The sequence below is a fragment of the Schistocerca cancellata genome, chromosome 6 (assembly GCF_023864275.1).
Source record: "Schistocerca cancellata isolate TAMUIC-IGC-003103 chromosome 6, iqSchCanc2.1, whole genome shotgun sequence".
In the NCBI taxonomy this organism is placed as follows: Eukaryota; Metazoa; Arthropoda; class Insecta; order Orthoptera; family Acrididae; genus Schistocerca; species Schistocerca cancellata.
This window is the reverse complement of record NC_064631.1, coordinates 581,929,717-581,947,396: the sequence shown is the minus strand read 5'-3', so window position 1 is coordinate 581,947,396 and position 17,680 is coordinate 581,929,717. Positions and strand designations below refer to the sequence as shown.

The window sequence follows — 17,680 nt, the reverse complement described above, 5'->3', positions numbered from 1 at the left end:
TCATGAAAGTGTTTAAGGTCTCTACACTCTTGTTTTCGAACGAAATAGAGGCCAATGATGTTGACGCAGTATCTGTTTCAGACCATATTGTATTGTTGAAACACATGTAAATAAGGAAATTCCATTTATGCATATCAGGCCCGCAATCTAATGCTCTCCAAGAAAGTGAAGAATTAATAGTTTCTAATCGTTGCTGATATAATCAAGGAGAAAATCCTTTGCTTGCTGCTGAGGTTATGAAATGACCAAGTATTGTAAGATCTGGGGTCAAGCCATAGTCAACTTCCGAGTGCACGAGTCTGAACGGCGCTTCAGCTAAATTTCGTTACTCTTTGTGAAGATGAAGAAACATCAAATGAAACAATTAGTTTATTGTCATCCGTCACTGTTTATTTATACCGCAATGTGTTTCCAAGGCTTAAATCTCCATCATCGGTTGGATTTATGTGGGTTAGTATGAGATGTATGTGCTGTGGTGTGGCTTTGGCGTAACCTGTGGCTCTGTGTAGCAGAGGAAAACAAACCACTGTTTCAGAATTCGGTTCACAGTTTTATGGTTGTGGCTAAAGCTTTGATTGCTGTGGAAAGGACGTGACCAATTTCGTTCTCTGCCTTCTCTAATCCGAGATTGTGCTCCGTACCTAATCACCTCTCGTCAACTGGACGTTAAAACACTAATCTTCCTTTTCCCTTCAAGCAACGGACAGTACTCCAAAAAGATTAGGACAAGGACGTCCACGAACAATTACTGCTTGAGTAGATAATTACGTCTAGCTCGCTCCCTCTGTCGACAACGTGGCGGAACTCAAGTTAGCTACAACGACCTCTGAAGTAGCAAACAGGATAACATCTCATTCTGCGTATAGTCGTTGTCGCGAAAGAGGCCTCTAAGCACAAAGGCGAGTGTTTTTTGCTGATGACAGTGAGGAATCTTCCAAATTCACGATGTAACGTCGTGGATCGGACGTACTGGGCAGAATCGTTATTTGTTATTTGATGACCCGCTATTTAATTTAAAAAAGATGCGACATGTTTACACCTGAAAAAAGAACAGACTAGAACAATACTGATATTCATGGAGAAATATCCCATTATCGTTATGCAGAGCCGATAGTTCACTCTGATATCATACTTAACTGGATAAACTTTCAGATACAACGGAGTCCCTTGCGTAGGAATGCTCTAAAATACACATCTTTTTGGTTTAGTAAATACAACGATATCGGTAACGTAATTCTGAAGTAGGCGAAGAGCGTGTGGTTTCCACAAACATAGCTACGCTTCTGCTTAGCAGGGATATCATGAGGACACTGATGAGCTCCTGAAGGGAGCAGCTTTCAGCTGTGTACCATTGTGTTTTTATTATCTATTACGATTGCTTCGCAGAATACTCCAAACTCCACAATTTGATCTGATAATCCTAATTCGGTTTTATAGCAGTCCGTTCTGTGGGCATTGTATTGGCGTTCACAACCTTATTGGAAACTGAGTAAGCCCCTTGAGCGGATCGCCAAAGAGACGGTTTGTTGTGTCGTTGCGGCAACTGCTGAAGTCTTTACTCAATACAAAGTCCGTAAAATGGGCGCCCTCTGGCAACAGAATCGGCGAAACTGCCGCAATAAAAATGGTTTTCCGGGGACTTTAGCGACCATAAAAAGCCGATCGTTCTTAGCCTTTTACAGCGGGTCCGTGGTGTGGGTAGCACGGCACGACAGTGGGAAGGTAGCCTTGTGGGTGGGACGGAGAATTTCCTGTGTTAAACAAGCAGCTACTCAGATGTTTCTACAGTAGAGATGCTGACGAATGCCAAATCGTATCGAGCACTCCATGTCTTATAAAGTTGTAGAAATGAAGATACTACTACAATGCGCCCACCGTTTTGTAAAGATAATTATGCCGGGATACTTCTAACGGAATTCGAATCTTTAATAATGCTAATATTTTCCTGTTACCTGTATTTAATCCTCTTCTCAGCCCTAATAACGTGGTGTCCCTTAAAGGTAATCTTCTCGCTCGGTTCTTTAGACGTAAGCAATTTAATCAATACCTTCCATAAACATCTTATACTCCAGCGACATTGCGCTTATCTGAACTTTCCTGAGCTATTAAAACTGTATTTCGGGCTGGGTCGCGAATCAGGATTTTTGCTTCCCATGGGCAACGTTCATAATCATTGGCTCTTGAGGGGCCACAGCGCTTTAAGGGCCACGAGTCACAGCTCGGACCAGAGATTCAGTCTGACAACATTTCTTCCCTACCAGTAGAAGAAAGAAGTAGATGGGTCCGTGTAGAGACTTATCTTTTCCGCTGAAGCGATATTCGGCGTCTATGAGAAGATGAACAAATTATTGTCCCTGATTGGAGAAACGACCAACCACTTGCGATAGCGATTGTGCTTCACCAGAAGACAAGATTAAAAGTTTTCTTCCTTCAGAATCTTTTTCTTAGATTTACACTGTGAGCGGAGCGGAGGAACGTCTGCTACTGTACCACATTTTAACAGAGAGAGTTTTATGTTGTAATGAGAGGACGTAAACAAATTTAAATTAGATATGCCCTCTGTTTCATTGATAACTGGTTGAGCGTAATAAAATTTCCGCCGGCAGCTGTGGCCGAGCGGTTCTAGGCACTTCAGTGCGGATCCGCGCTGCTGCTGCGGTCGCAGGTTCGAATCCTGCCTCGGGCATGGATGTGTGTGATGCCCTTGGGTTAGTTAGGTTTAAGTAGTTCTAAGTCTAGGGGACTGATGACCTCAGATGTTAAGTCCCATAGTGCTTAGAGCCATGTGAACCAATTCAATAAAATTTCCGAAACGTTTGCCATCTCTGGAGCCCATTGTGAGCTCTTAAACTGGTGGTTGAAGTGTTTTACGGAGTGGCTGTTCCATCGCCCACCTGCTCGTAGCTTTTTAGGGTATTTTACACCTAGTATGCATTGTCTACAATTAATTGACTGGATACATATGCAAGCTGACATTCTGCGCTGCATATGAAAAGACTCTAGTGACAGTTGTTTGCAGCGTGGCACGCACAAGAGACACATTAGGCTTCTACGACGGTTGACTACTACTCGAGGGTTGACTGAAAAGTAATGCCTCCACCTTCATAACTCTTCGGCAGTCTGCAACATTGGTATGCGGCAGCTACTGGCTTGTTCCGTAGCTTCTTCTCTACAGCTCCAATTGTCGGGAAGCCTTGCATAGAACGGTTGTGTTGTTACAGTGTAAAGTATGGAACCCTGCGCAGACGGTCGGTTAATGCGATTTAAGCAACGTGCAGTCATTGAATTCTTGACAGCAGAAGGGGTCAACGCAAAGGAGATTCATCAGAGAATGAAAGCAGTTTATGGTGATTGTGTTGATGTGAGTACAGCTGAATGGAGAAAGGCGTCACCTTCATTCACGAAACGCGAGAGGAGTTCATGGCAAATTTCAAGTCTGTGCGCTTTCATTTCAGGAGTAAGCATCCGGGGTAGCCATCGTGCGCAGATCTTCCGATAACCAAGTAAAATAAATAATGTGACCCATAAGTTTTTGTGAAGTGCCGATTGTGCTTGCATTTTCTCTCTGAGTGATACGACGATCGTTCTGAATGAATCTGCGTACATGTTGCTTGTGAAACTCGGTGGTTGATGTCACAGGACGTCCAACTCTTTGTTTGTCACACAGGTCAGATGTTCCCGCCTCAACATCTTTAAACTTACTCGCCCAACGACGCACAGTACTCACATCAACACAATCACCATTAACTGCTTTCATTCTCTGATGGATCTCCTTTAGGGTGACACCTTCTGCTGTCAAGAATTCAATGACTGCACGTTGCTTAAATCGCATTGACCGACCGTCTGCGCAGGTTTCCATACTTTGTAACAACACAACCGTTCAATGCTAAGGCTTACCGCCAACTGGAGCTGTAGAGAAGAGGCTACGGAACAAGGCACTACCTGCCGCATACCAGTGCTGCCAACTGTTGAAGAGTTACGAAGGTGGAAGCATTACTTTTCAGTCAACCCTCGTACTTTTACAACTCTCAATCTGAAACCGGGACTAATAACGCTGTAGTTACCATATGGTTTAAACTATTAAATGGTAAATAAAGTTTTTATTAACTTTTGCAGTCATGCTTTTATCTTCTCTGCTAAGGACAACTTAAGATGCAAAATAAGCAGCTATCGATGATTATTGTGCTCATGTGTCGTGCAATAGTCCAGTTACATACGATTTTTTTTAATTTCACACATAAAAGAGGAAAAATACATTCTAAATTGTTGTTGAGTGATGAGAGAAACGGTGGGCGTCAAATGAGGGAAAACTCTTTTTTTTATACATTTGTGGGAAAATCTGTTTCATAGCGTCGTCAAAGAGCTTTCGAGCCGCCACCCAGCTTCGAGTTGTGTGGAATGCAGTGCCCGGAAGGGTTGTGAACATGAGATGGGGGAACGGTACATGGAGCCCGACAACGCGGAGACCACAAATTGCTGTTGCCGTGCTGAAACGTGAAAAATGTTGAAAATATATTCGCCAGTAGATTTGCATCCAGCCTGGACTGACGAATTTGCGCTTGCGCCAGGCGGGGGCTCACTGCCTGTATTTTTATTCAAAGAATACGCGATTTTTTTTGGTCCTCAGCATTTGTTATACAGACTCCAAGTCATTTTTAGCGTTCATATTGCGTGAAAATAGTTGTAAACCTATCTTTTTTTAAGTCCGAAACTGTCCAAAACATGGTACACGATTTGTTTATGAAGCACATCATGAAAACAGACTGTATTCGTATCAAGCTGTAGGATTTTGTAAACGCGCGATTTGTGTATGTAACGAAGTAGTTTCCAACTGCATCAAATGACTAAAGTTATACGAATATCCAGTCTGTAAGCTTTTGAATTTCAAAACGGCTTGAATCATCGAAGAGGTGGGTGCAGGTCTATCATGAACTGAGGTCGGTGAGGTTTTCTAAATATTGTTCTCTGTAATAATGGAGCAATGCAGACAGCCATTAGTTTAAAAAAAAATTCAAATCTGGTGATGGAGAAGGCTAAGGAAGACTTTCACTTTCATCCTCATCAAACTAACTTCGGCCATTGACAGAGGTGTGCGTGATGACAGTATCATGTTTGAAGACATGTACTCGTGTAGAGATCAATGTGTAAGCCGCTGAATGAGGAAGGGCATCTACATAATTTCATAGGCCTTATCACTAACCTTTCCTTTTAACATTTGTCGTCAAAAAAAACTATACAACCGCCAAATAATTACAAAATCACCACAGTTCAGCACAACTGAAGAAGTCAGTGTGCACTGAAGGTTTCTCCATGAGGTGACCACACGTAAACACATCCCTTGTAGTGAACAGAGAAAAAAGTGGACTCGTTAAATCGCAGTATACGTTTCTGTTGATCTGAAGTTCACGATCGTCAGCCTTCTTCGCAGAACTCTTTACATTCACGTGATTTATAAAAGATTTGGTAAAAAGCAGCTTTACCATGAATTTCATGGAGACGGAATTGACTGTGTACCTTACGTCTCACTGTTGTCGTTGACAGCGTCTTCAGTTCTTTTTCTTCTTCTTCTTTTGCTGATACGTGTTAAGATCAGCAGCCACTTCCGTGACACTGCTCGTCTCATTAGAGGGCTCAGTCCTATTTAGTACCCCTCGGTGGCTCACTGGGTAAATGCCAGACTACGAAACCATGGTCCAGTGTTTGATCACTAGTCAGTCCAATGATTTTTCTGTCTTTTATCACCTCTGGCATTGACGTGTTAATTGAAAAACCCCACGTCGCACCGTTGTTCGGAGTGTACGATAAATTGCAGATGCACCATTAACCGGCTAAGTCAGTTCAAAGGTCGATTATGACCAAGTCTACTGCAGCATTAAGATTTCAAACTAGCCGTCGGGTTGATGGCAGCTTCATCTTTACACCAGTTTTATTTAATACTTTTCTGTCTATAGCCGTTGGCTTAGTTTTGCTTCAAGTATTATACACTCCTGGAAATGGAAAAAAGAACACATTGACACCGGTGTGTCAGACCCACCATACTTGCTCCGGACACTGCGAGAGGGCTGTACAAGCAATGATCACACGCACGGCACAGCGGACACACCAGGAACCGCGGTGTCGGCCGTCGAATGGCGCTAGCTGCGCAGCATTTGTGCACCGCCGCCGTCAGTGTCAGCCAGTTTGCCGTGGCATACGGAGCTCCATCGCAGTCTTTAACACTGGTAGCATGCCGCGACAGCGTGGACGTGAACCGTATGTGCAGTTGACGGACTTTGAGCGAGGGCGTATAGTGGGCATGCGGGAGGCCGGGTGGACGTACCGCCGAATTGCTCAACACGTGGGGCGTGAGGTCTCCACAGTACATCGATGTTGTCGCCAGTGGTCGGCGGAAGGTGCACGTGCCCGTCGACCTGGGACCGGACCGCAGCGACGCACGGATGCACGCCAAGACCGTAGGATCCTACGCAGTGCCGTAGGGGACCGCACCGCCACTTCCCAGCAAATTAGGGACACTGTTGCTCCTGGGGTATCGGCGAGGACCATTCGCAACCGTCTCCATGAAGCTGGGCTACGGTCCCGCACACCGTTAGGCCGTCTTCCGCTCACGCCCCAACATCGTGCAGCCCGCCTCCAGTGGTGTCGCGACAGGCGTGAATGGAGGGACGAATGGAGACGTGTCGTCTTCAGCGATGAGAGTCGCTTCTGCCTTGGTGCCAATGATGGTCGTATGCGTGTTTGGCGCCATGCAGGTGAGCGCCACAATCAGGACTGCATACGACCGAGGCACACAGGGCCAACACCCGACATCTTGGTGTGGGGAGCGATCTCCTACACTGGCCGTACACCACTGGTGATCGTCGAGGGGACACTGAATAGTGCACGGTACATCCAAACCGTCATCGAACCCATCGTTCTACCATTCATAGACCGGCAAGGGAACTTGCTGTTCCAACAGGACAATGCACGTCCGCATGTATCCCGTGCCACCCAACGTGCTCTAGAAGGTGTAAGTCAACTACCCTGGCCAGCAAGATCTCCGGATCTGTCCCCCATTGAGCATGTTTGGGACTGGATGAAGCGTCGTCTCACGCGGTCTGCACGCCCAGCACGAACGCTGGTCCAACTGAGGCGCCAGGTGGAAATGGCATGGCAAGCCGTTCCACAGGACTACATCCAGCATCTGTACGATCGTCTCCATGGGAGAATAGCAGCCTGCATTGCTGCGAAAAGTGGATATACACTGTACTAGTGCCGACATTGTGCATGCTCTGTTGCCTGTGTCTATGTGCCTGTGGTTCTGTCAGTGTGATCATGTGATGTATCTGACCCCAGGAATGTGTCAATAAAGTTTCCCCTTCCTGGGACAATGAATTCACAGTGTTCTTATTTCAATTTCCAGGAGTGTATTTAGCAGAGATTTCTTTCCGTTAGATTGTGTGTGTTGATATGATAACACGCGCAGCAGTTCCAATTAGCTGTTATAGATTTGGGACGGTAGTAGCACATGCACCAAAAGTGCGCGAGCGTTGAAAATTTGCCTTTAATGCATGCCTTCAAGCTCCATCATGACGGTAGGTTGAAGGAATTGATGATGTTCGTAACAAGCTGGCGGGTCAGAAGTCTTTCAGATACCTGCAACTGGACAATAGTACAACCCCAGTGTGTTACAGGTATCAGAAAACAGACCCGAGAAATTAGACATCTCTACCAATCAGTTACCAGTATTCTGTCCTAACTCTGTAGTTCGACGAACGATTACTGCAGAACTCAAACTTTGGCGATAATAAATCATTGAAGTACGAGGAGGACTCTAGTAAAAGGGAGAGAAAGTCATGCCTACAATTTAACATCAGCATAGATATTCCGAGGTATATTCCGAAAGTAAGGTTCGATGACCAATATTTAACAGATGGTGGGCCTGAATGAAGTTTTAAACTTTAAGTGCTGTCTACTGACTGTTGAGGAAACTACTGCAGTGTTAGTCTGATTTATTAGTTGTTCGTCGGTGTGAGCAGACCGCAATGGCCGAGACAATCATAGATCCCGCCAGTTGTGAAATGCGCGGTGTGATTAGATTTTTGCTGACAAAAGGACCTTCAGCTGCTGAAATCTGTCGTGAGTTACGCCTAGTGTATGGACCTCAAGTAATGAGTGACAAGCAAGTTAGAAAATGGTGTCGATAATTTCAAAGTGGCTACGCACATGTTCACGATGAAAAGCGGAGAGGCAGGTCCAGTATTCGAACCGACGACAGCGTTGACCAAGTGAACCAGAAACTTCGAAGAGATCAGCAACTGACGATTAGTTGCGTGGCTATTGAAGTCCAGTTTACAGGACTGTCTCTGAACAGCTCGGATACCACAAATTTTGTGCGAGGTGGGTTCCAAAAAATCTCACTGATCAGCACAAAGAGCAAAGACTGCGCGATATACGATACTGTAGACGGATATGGATTCCGTACATCAACGCAGAATCGAAACAGCAGCAAATGCAGTGGCGCTATTCAAGTTCACCCAAACCAAAAATGTTTAAGGAAACTCCGTTCTCGATCTGAAAAATGATGGGTACCTATTTTGGGACGAAAAGGGCGTCCTTGTGACTGATTTCATGCACCGTAGTTCAACAGTTTTCTTTTTCTACATCAGTCTACTGACTGGTTTGGTGCGGCCCGCCACGAATTCCTTTCCTGTGCTAACCTCTTCATCTCAGAATAGCACTTGCAACCTACGTCCTCAATTATTTGCTTGACGTATTCCAATCTGTCTTCCTCTACAGTTTTTGCCCTCTACAGCTCCCTCTAGTACCATGGAAGGCATTCCCTCATGTCTTAGCAGATGTCCTATCATCCTGTCCCTTCTCCTTATCAGTGTTTTCCACATATTCCTTTCCTCTCCGATTCTGCGTAGAACCTCCTCATTCCTTACCTTATCAGTCCACCTAATTTTCAACATTCGTCTATAGCACCACATCTCAAATGCTTCGATTCTCTTCTGTTCCGGTTTTCCCACAGTCCATGTTTCACTACCGTACAATGCTGTACTCCAGACGTACATCCTCAGAAATTTCTTCCTCAAATTAAGGCCGGTATTTGATATTAGTAGACTTCTCTTGGCCAGAAATGCCTTTTTTGCCATAGCGAGTCTGCTTTTGATGTCCTCCTTGCTCCGTTCGTCCTTGGTTATTTTACTGCCTAGGTAGCAGAATTTCTTAACTTCATTGACTTCGTGACCATCAATCCTGATGTTAAGTTGCTCGCTGTTCTCATTTCTACTACTTCTCATTACCTTCGTCTTTCTCCGATTTACTCGCAAACCATACTGTGTACTCATTAGACTGTTCATTCCGTTCAGCAGATCATTTAATTCTTCTTCACTTTCACTCAGGATAGCAATGTCATCAGCGAATCGTATCATTGATATCCTTTTACCTTGTGTTTTAATTCCATTCCTGAACCTTTCTTTTATTTCCGTCATTGCTTCCTCGATGTACAGATTGAAGACTAGGGGCGAAAGGCTACAGCCTTGTCTTACACCCTTCTTAATACGAGCACTTCGTTCTTGATCGTCCACTCTTATTATTCCCTCTTGGTTGTTGTACATATTGTATATGACCCGTCTCTCCCTATAGCTTACCCCTACTTTTTTCAAGTTCAACAGTTACAGCTGACGTTTCACAGTATATATACAGCTTACGTATACTGTGAAACGCTAACCAAACTGAGGCGTGCGATCCATAATGGACGCCACGGGAAGGTGTTCTCTGGCGTAATCCTCCTTCAGGACAACGCACACCCTCACACCGCTGCCAAAACCAAGGAGAAAAATCAAAATTTTCGCGAGGGAACTTGTTGAGAACCCTCTGTACAGTCCCGACCTTGCACCAAGCGACTATTTCCTCTTTTGCATTTTAAAATACGACTGGATGACAACGATTTCAAAACGACGACGAACCCAAGACTGGCGTTATCAACTGGGTCTATCCGTGCCGGCAGACTTCTTTGCAGAGAGGTTTAAGAAGCTTGTGCAGCGTTACAGAAAGTGTGCAGGTATGAACGGCGATTATGTGTAAAAGTAGACATGTAGTAAAATATTACTGTCAATAAAACTTTTTCTCGTGAGCCTATTTTTTTTTTTATGAAGAAACAGACCTTAGTTTTGCAATACGCCTCGTAGTTTGAAATGCTGATGACGTACCTTACGGATCAGCCCAACCTCGAATAAACTTCGCTCTCCCGAGTGCAATTCTTATTTGGCTCAAAGGTAAACGATATTTTCGTATCGCGGCAGAGCGTACGACGTCTCTTGTGCGTTACAGCACGCCATAAACGTCGTTATACTCTCCATACGCTAAATAATTGCAAGGAACTGAAAGGAGTAATGGTGTACAGTCAGTCTGATGCATAAAATTACAGCGTTTCTGCTTGTAGATATTAGCAATGAAATTAATCAGAAACGCTGATCAACAATAATTGTAACTCATCCATCTCTCTATTGCACTTAGAAAAAGTTGGTTTACGTTCCGTCACTATAAATATATAGATAATTTTTTGCGTAATGTAAATTAGTAGCGAAGGATGGGATCGCAAAATTTCTTTCAGCAGTAAATGGAAGAATTTTTATCGTTTTAGTAAGTAAGTTACTCTTAAACTTATTTACATGCAGCTTTTGAATGTTGTTTGTTTTCTGCAAAAACCTGATGTAACTTAGAACATATGTTAACATCACATTCCGCTCGTTGTTCGCACGGATATTTTTTAATTTTTTTTCGATTGAGTAATATTGTAGTCTTCTAACGAGCTGTTTCCGAATAATCCTTTTAGACAGAAATGGTGTGCAACAATTAGCGAAATTCTTTTGAATCGCTGAGCAGCGGGTTAAATGTGAAATGTGTACAGTTGACACACTTACTGCTGCGTGAATGTGATTTCATTGTATACAGACGCAAAGAATGCACAGCGTATTGGTCCGTGATTCTCGCTCATCTCTGTTTCCTGTAGCGTATACGTAGCAAATGTTTGTTATTAGATATCCTGTTTATTCAATTCTCAGTCTTGTGTTTTCCGTGCCCTATTCCGTAAAATACGTAACAACCTACCTTTAAGTATGTTGTTAAGTACTGTGATACTGGTTGTGGTTCCATAACTTAGGAACAATTATTGGAGCACATTCAGCATCCATTGAATCGGAATGAAACAGAACAACCTTATAAAATCGTATATCCAATTCGTGACCAGATCTGGTTTCCTGTGAAATCTCCTATCTCTGTGTAAAAGTCTCTGTTAGTACATTATTGCACGATTTACGCTATCGTATTGGAGGAAGGCTAAATATCTGAGCGAGAACACTAATGGTATAGCAGATAATACTTTGGATGAAATCAGTACCGAGGGAGCGAGAAATTTGATGAGTAGTTGGTGCAGGGGTAAAGGACAGAATGGAAATAAGAGTTCAGCGTTTTGTCGACATCGAGTTCATTAGACACGGTGTAGTGTCTCAGTTGAGAGAAGAATATACATTGAATTCGGCCACTTCTTTTTAAGGGATCGTTGCGGTATTCCCATGTTACGGCTTTAACGGTAACGGAATCATAAAATACACTGTCAGATATGATATGACTGGCTGTAAATGCGAATCATTGTTAGTTTATTCGAACCTAATTATATGTTTACATTTCATGAAGTGCATAACTTTACGCTTCGCTACATAAAAGTCTGGTGTCTGACCCAGTCCCTGTGCTGAAGTTTTTTTAAAACCTCAACGGATACTACAGGAAAACAGATATCAGGGCGTTGTCGGGGCATCGTATAATTCGTCGTTGAAACGTGTGCTCTCTGGATTGCCATAGCGTCTAGTTTTTGATCCATTGCGTTTCGTGGTACATATTAATGATATTTCATCTGTGCTTCATTTTGTGACTACCACTTGGACGCCAAGTCATCTACCTTTATCTATGGGACAGTCTTAGAAAATTTGCGCTGCTGTTCCACGGTTGATAAACGACCTCTGTCAAGTATCACGATTAACACATAAAATTGGTCTCGAAATAGAGACTAAGAAGTCACAGGTCAGCCTATATCAGACCGAAAATAGATCAGCGGACATTGTTGTGAAACATTTCCTGCGGTACTGTTTGTTAATATTCAATTACCCTTTTTTTGGTAGAAAAACCGCTGTAAAAGACCTCGGCATAATCTTGACTGAGCTTCTAAGGGGGAAGAACAAACTGTCACAGCATGCAGGAAATTTCACTCTTGTTTGCATGCTATCCAAAAATTTAGAAAAAAATTCCCACGTTGTATAAAACAAATATTAGTCCAGTATCTTTAGTTGTGTCATATCTTTACTACTGTGATGTAGTTTGTATTTAACATTTGACGATGCCACTTCGGCACGCTGTTTTTATAAAACACAGATCTGAAGATGGTCATTATAGACCGAAACCGGTAATCTGTGAACAAAACGTTTGTGACCATAGACGCAAATTAAACGAAATTTATCTAATTACTAATAACTGTTTCAGATGTCCTGTGTCCAAAGAAACATGTTGGACAGATTAACAATTACTCCCTGTATTTCGCGTCAACTACCTTTGTGGTAGGGATACAGAGATCCGGCAAGTGCTCTAAAAGTACAGGTGACGGTGCGAGATAGACCACCGGCTGGATGAAACACACAGCATGTGCAGAGGCTAAATTTCTTTATTTCCGCATGTGATCACAAACTTGTTAGGTTCCGAGACTATCGGTTTCTGTCAGTAATGATCATCTTGGGATCTGCAGCAAAACATGGGAAAACACAACTAATGGATTGTCTACAGCTTAAAACAATAAAATAGGCTATAACGAAAAGTAGTACTGACATACATGTGAAAATTATGCGCTTTGAATATGACGACGCGTATCCGTTTTAAAAACATATCCTAATACAATGGAGGCATGGTGGTATCATCATAAGATAAATACAAAATTAGCTCAGCATCTTCGCACATACATAAAAATATGATATACAGTAGATTCATCTTGTTAACATCTCTACTGTTCAAAACGATTGACGTACAGTAGCCACAAAATGTTTGCCTCCCAAGTTCGCCATATGTCGCTACTGTAGGCGGACACATACTCTTCAATCTACGATATGGAATAGAAAGAGGAATGCAATCGATAAAGTCTGTAGTGGACTAACAAGGTGTGTAAGTCATTAAAGTAATAAATGCAATAAATTAAAAACACGACCAAAATTAGATTGTTAAGAAGGAAATAGTTAGATGACGATAATTCTGATACGCTCTTGTGGCGTATTTTAGGTGAAAATATAATGACATACACAAGGACAAGCTTACGGAGTTCACAGAATAATATAAAAATGATAAAGTACTGCATTTTATTACTGTGATGGCTTAAACAGCAGGTAACCCCACTACAGACTTCACAGATTGTATTCTTCTTTTTAATCCATATCGTACAATTATATGACTGAAGACTGTGTGTACCCCTACAGTAGTGACATCTGGCGAGCTTGCGACACAAACATTTTGTGGCTACTGTACGGCAGTTTGTTTTTAACAGTAGCGCTGTTGTCTAGATGACTCTAATATATACAAAAATTTTTTATACGCCGTGATTCAAAAGCAGCTGTAGGCCTACACCATTCGTGTGTGTCATATATGCATCAAAAAACTGTAAAATGTTAAATAAAACGTTGTCTGAAATTGCTTTATTCTCGAATTATGATATATTATGTCACTTGTGATAGGCATTACATTATGGACCAGTACAGGCTTTTAGCGTGCTGTGTTCGCCAGCATATCAACTGATGGTGCTTTGTACACGCCTCTACACTGCTCGGTTGGTTCTGGTACGAAATGCCGTTGTTTACTTGACTTCGGTGTAGTCTGTTGTACTCTATGGCGCTGTGGGGCTCGGCGAACGTATGAGAAACGTCGCGTAACCACAGTACGGGGATATCAACATCGTTGTGCAGTGAACATTTAGTTTATTATAGCGGACAATCGGTTACTCGGACCGCATGTTATTCCAGAGCTCCTGAGTGATAGAGTGTATCGACAGTTTTTGGAACATGAGTTGGGTGGTCTGCTTCATGATGTCATACTCTCTTCACGAACCAACTTACGGTTTATGCACATTTCAGTCTAGAGGCAAGAGAGTATCTCAGCGTTGCTTATACCGATAAGCAGCCGACCGAAACTCGTAGTGTGAGGACTTGTGATCAAAGACGGAAATAAAGAAATCTATTCTACACATTCTGGATCACTGTTCTATCCGCGACCATGTCGCAGCTTGCGAAATGTGCAGAGGCCTATTTCTGGAGACCACCTATTAGGAGTTAGGTTTAATAGCGACGCGTGGAGGGGAGGCAGCGTTTAGTGCGGAAGACGGCGGCAAGAAGCGGCGACACCCGCGGCGCCGTTAATACAGCGCCGCCACGCGCAGCCGGCTGCCCGTCGCTCCGACAGCCGCTGGAGAGAGCGTCCGCCGTCCGCTAGCGTAGCGGCAGGCGCGCAAGAAGCGCCATTACTGCCGGCGGCGGCGCCTGCAAATGAGGCCGAGGCCGACCCGCAGCGCACAGCGCGCCGGAAAAACGGATCGCCGCTAATGGCACCAAGTTCGCTAATTAAAATTAATAATTACGCAATTAAGCGCACTTAAATTTCCCTTCGTCTTTATTCCCGCCACCATCTTCAGTTTTTGGAATCGCGGGAAACTGTCACAGCTGTGTGCAGTTTCGGTGATCTGTAGTCACTGAACTTCCTTCTTCGAGAGTCCTAGATAGAGAACTGTCCTAGACTGGACTTTGTATCGGCACCTCATTTATTTGTTGTTAGTCGGCAAGGTTTCGTCTGTGAATAATTTGCCTACTCCGAATGAGATGTGGTGGCCGCCGTTTGTACATCCGTTCTGATCCCTCTTCGACCATTGAGTAAAACGTTGCTGCCGACTCTAGCGGCCGGAATGACGATGGTCAGGAACTTCAGTTTTGATCGGTGCCTGGAAAAAAAATTTTGCCACTCTACAAAACTGTTGACCAATTTTCGTAGTTTTGCAAGTGTGTATATTTTAACATACGAATCGTCTTCTGTGAAATGCTGTTGAAAATGAGCTTGTGACTCACTACGGATAATAAATTTAAATTGAATACTATGCAGCCTTTTTCAACATTTTTGCTATCAAACATGAAGCTCCTGAGGTCCGTACGAGCTGTAGAGCATCGAGGCAGAAAACAATGGTGATGTTGTAATTAGACCAATAGTGACTTCGCCAGTTATGGTCCATAGATATAAAGCAGCTCCGTTTCACTTGCTCAGTCACATACTCCAAATGATTTATTTCTGTGATTTTAAATGAATCTCTATGCTTTGCTTGGTTCCCAGTAATGGTTCTCTCTGTGTTTACATTCTTACGAGAAGAACACGACAAGCGCCATAACCTGATTTCCCAGAAACTTCACTCAGCGATAGAGTGCTCAAAATAAGCGAAGATCTATATCGGTTTATGTGTAGATACTCGACCATTTCTGACAAAACTACGGTCCAAGTTTTTGGCGTAATTTATGCGCCTTTTGGCGCACGATAGTTTCAGCTGAAATCGTGGCACACTAGCTAGCGTCACGGTCTCCCACTACTGCGCGCTGAGTTCGAAACCAAATTATTGCTTTTATTTCATCATCTATTTCATTTATGTACCCATGACCCTAGAAGGTTACCCCACACGAATATTTCTTAACAAGCTGGTGGCTGCAATGGCATTGTATTAATGCTAACATTAAAACAAGGTTTCACTATAAGTGTCACACATTTATTACGTAATGTATGTGTGTATGGTGTTTTCAGGGGCTACAATCTTTTTTAGATTTCCATTCTTATATTAATTTCTTATAATAATTTTTATATTAATTCTTATATTTTATTCTTAGGATAATTCTTCAGGAAGATTTGATGCACTCCCTTTCATGATACCGATCGTAGGAACATTCTAAACATCAAATTCGGAACACCTCGAGAATCGCGCGAAGACATGTTTGCCACAGTGGCATTTCTTCGTGTGAATGTCACCCGGGAAAGAAAAGTCATTAACGTTGCTGAAGATTTCACACGTTCGCGACAATTTTGTGGCAAACCACGCATAACGGATAACTCTACGGAAAAGTGGTGCTTGCAATTGATTATGAATCAAAGTACATTAAAGGAAATGCGCTGAACACAATTTCAAATAACGTTCTCGCACTTTTTCTTTTTTTAAGTTCATTCACCAGACATACATTTACTCGACGAATAAGGACAACGTTATTTCAGTATACATTGGAAAGCATCCGTGCAGTATTCTTCTACGGAAAAATGAAAAACAGAAATAAAAATAATAATCGGGTTTCGAACGCGGGGTGCAAAACTGTTCAGCCGCGATGCTAGCCACCCCGCCACCGCTTCGGTTAAACTATTTACTCGCAAAAAGTTACATAAAGTACGTCGAAAACTTGGACCGTAATTTCTTCAGAAACGCTCGTGTATCTACGTATAAGCCGAGAATCTGTTCACTTATTTTGAGCGCTCTTCCACTGAGAGAAGTTTCTAATAAATCGAATTATGGCACTTGCCGTGTTCTTCTCGTTGGTACATATACATGTCGCCGTAGCTATCTATGTTGGTCAAATATATAAAAAAATGTATGAAATCAATTAAATGCACCTAAATTAAATGAACTGATTCACGGGTATAATAAATGGAGATGCAGTGTCACGAAGATATTACTGCAAACCGTTCAAATATCGTGAACCTGCAATGTGATGAACTGGGTTAAGCCAGGTTAGTCCAGCGACTCTGTTCCCGTAATGGTGAGGTATTTCGGAGAACTGGGGGAGACATCAGGGCAGTGACAAGGACAGTGTCAGTTTCAGTCGGGCCTGGAGGCGTGCTCAGGTAGCGCGGTGGGTAAGGAGGCCGCTCACGATAAGCGGGAGATCGGGTTCGAGTGCAGGTGTGGCACAAGTCTTCAGTACTATCTACGAACAAGTACAGTGTGACAACACGTTACTAAATCAGCTTTAAGGTAATGGTAAAAATTTTTTTATTAGTAGATTCTGCTTCCGAGCTGACATTGTTTTAATTCTCACAGCAACTTTCGGCCAAAGTGTTTATGGTAGTTACATGTGGGTTTTCAAGAGAAATGGTAAATATTTGAGGAGGTGGTAATACCTATATTGACTTATCCGACTGGAACATTACATGTGGAGAATAGAAAGTTATTGGCATTTTGTTTCTAGCTTATCGTTGTAAAGCAGCGAAACAAGAATATTCTCTCTTTCATGAATACTTTTGTGACATTTAAGGCGGAAGAATGTGGATAATATTTGTAACGATCTTGTGTTTTGTTGCAGGTACGTTTTCAACGAAAGATGATGCTTCAGCGGAGAAGGTAAATATTTATGTTTTCATACATCAGGAGAAGAAAAGCTGTATTGCGGAAGGGCATTGTCACCCCAGCGGATACTGAAACGGGCGCTCATTTTGAATTCTCTTATCTGCAGATCTTTAGGAAGAACTCTGTGTTTAGTGACGTCCGGGAATAACGCATGGCACATGAAGTGCGTTTGTAGCTCTAGCAGCACTTTCAGATCTGTAATACTCCCTTACCTGTGGCGATGTATGCACAAACGGGTTTTTATAATTT

At 42.9% G+C, this 17,680-nt stretch overlaps 1 protein-coding gene across 1 annotated transcript in view; it reads left to right on the top strand.

Moving 5' to 3' along the window:
• The window catches only part of LOC126191485 (E3 ubiquitin-protein ligase mib1), a 612,367-nt gene extending 594,943 nt beyond the window's left edge, over nt 1-17,424 (top strand). The window contains exon 12 of the mRNA XM_049932370.1: nt 17,388-17,424. Within this exon, the coding sequence (XP_049788327.1) occupies nt 17,388-17,409 (22 nt within the window). The 3' untranslated portion in view covers nt 17,410-17,424. The remainder of the gene's footprint in view (nt 1-17,387) is intronic.
• Nucleotides 17,425-17,680: the final 256 nt, after the last annotated feature.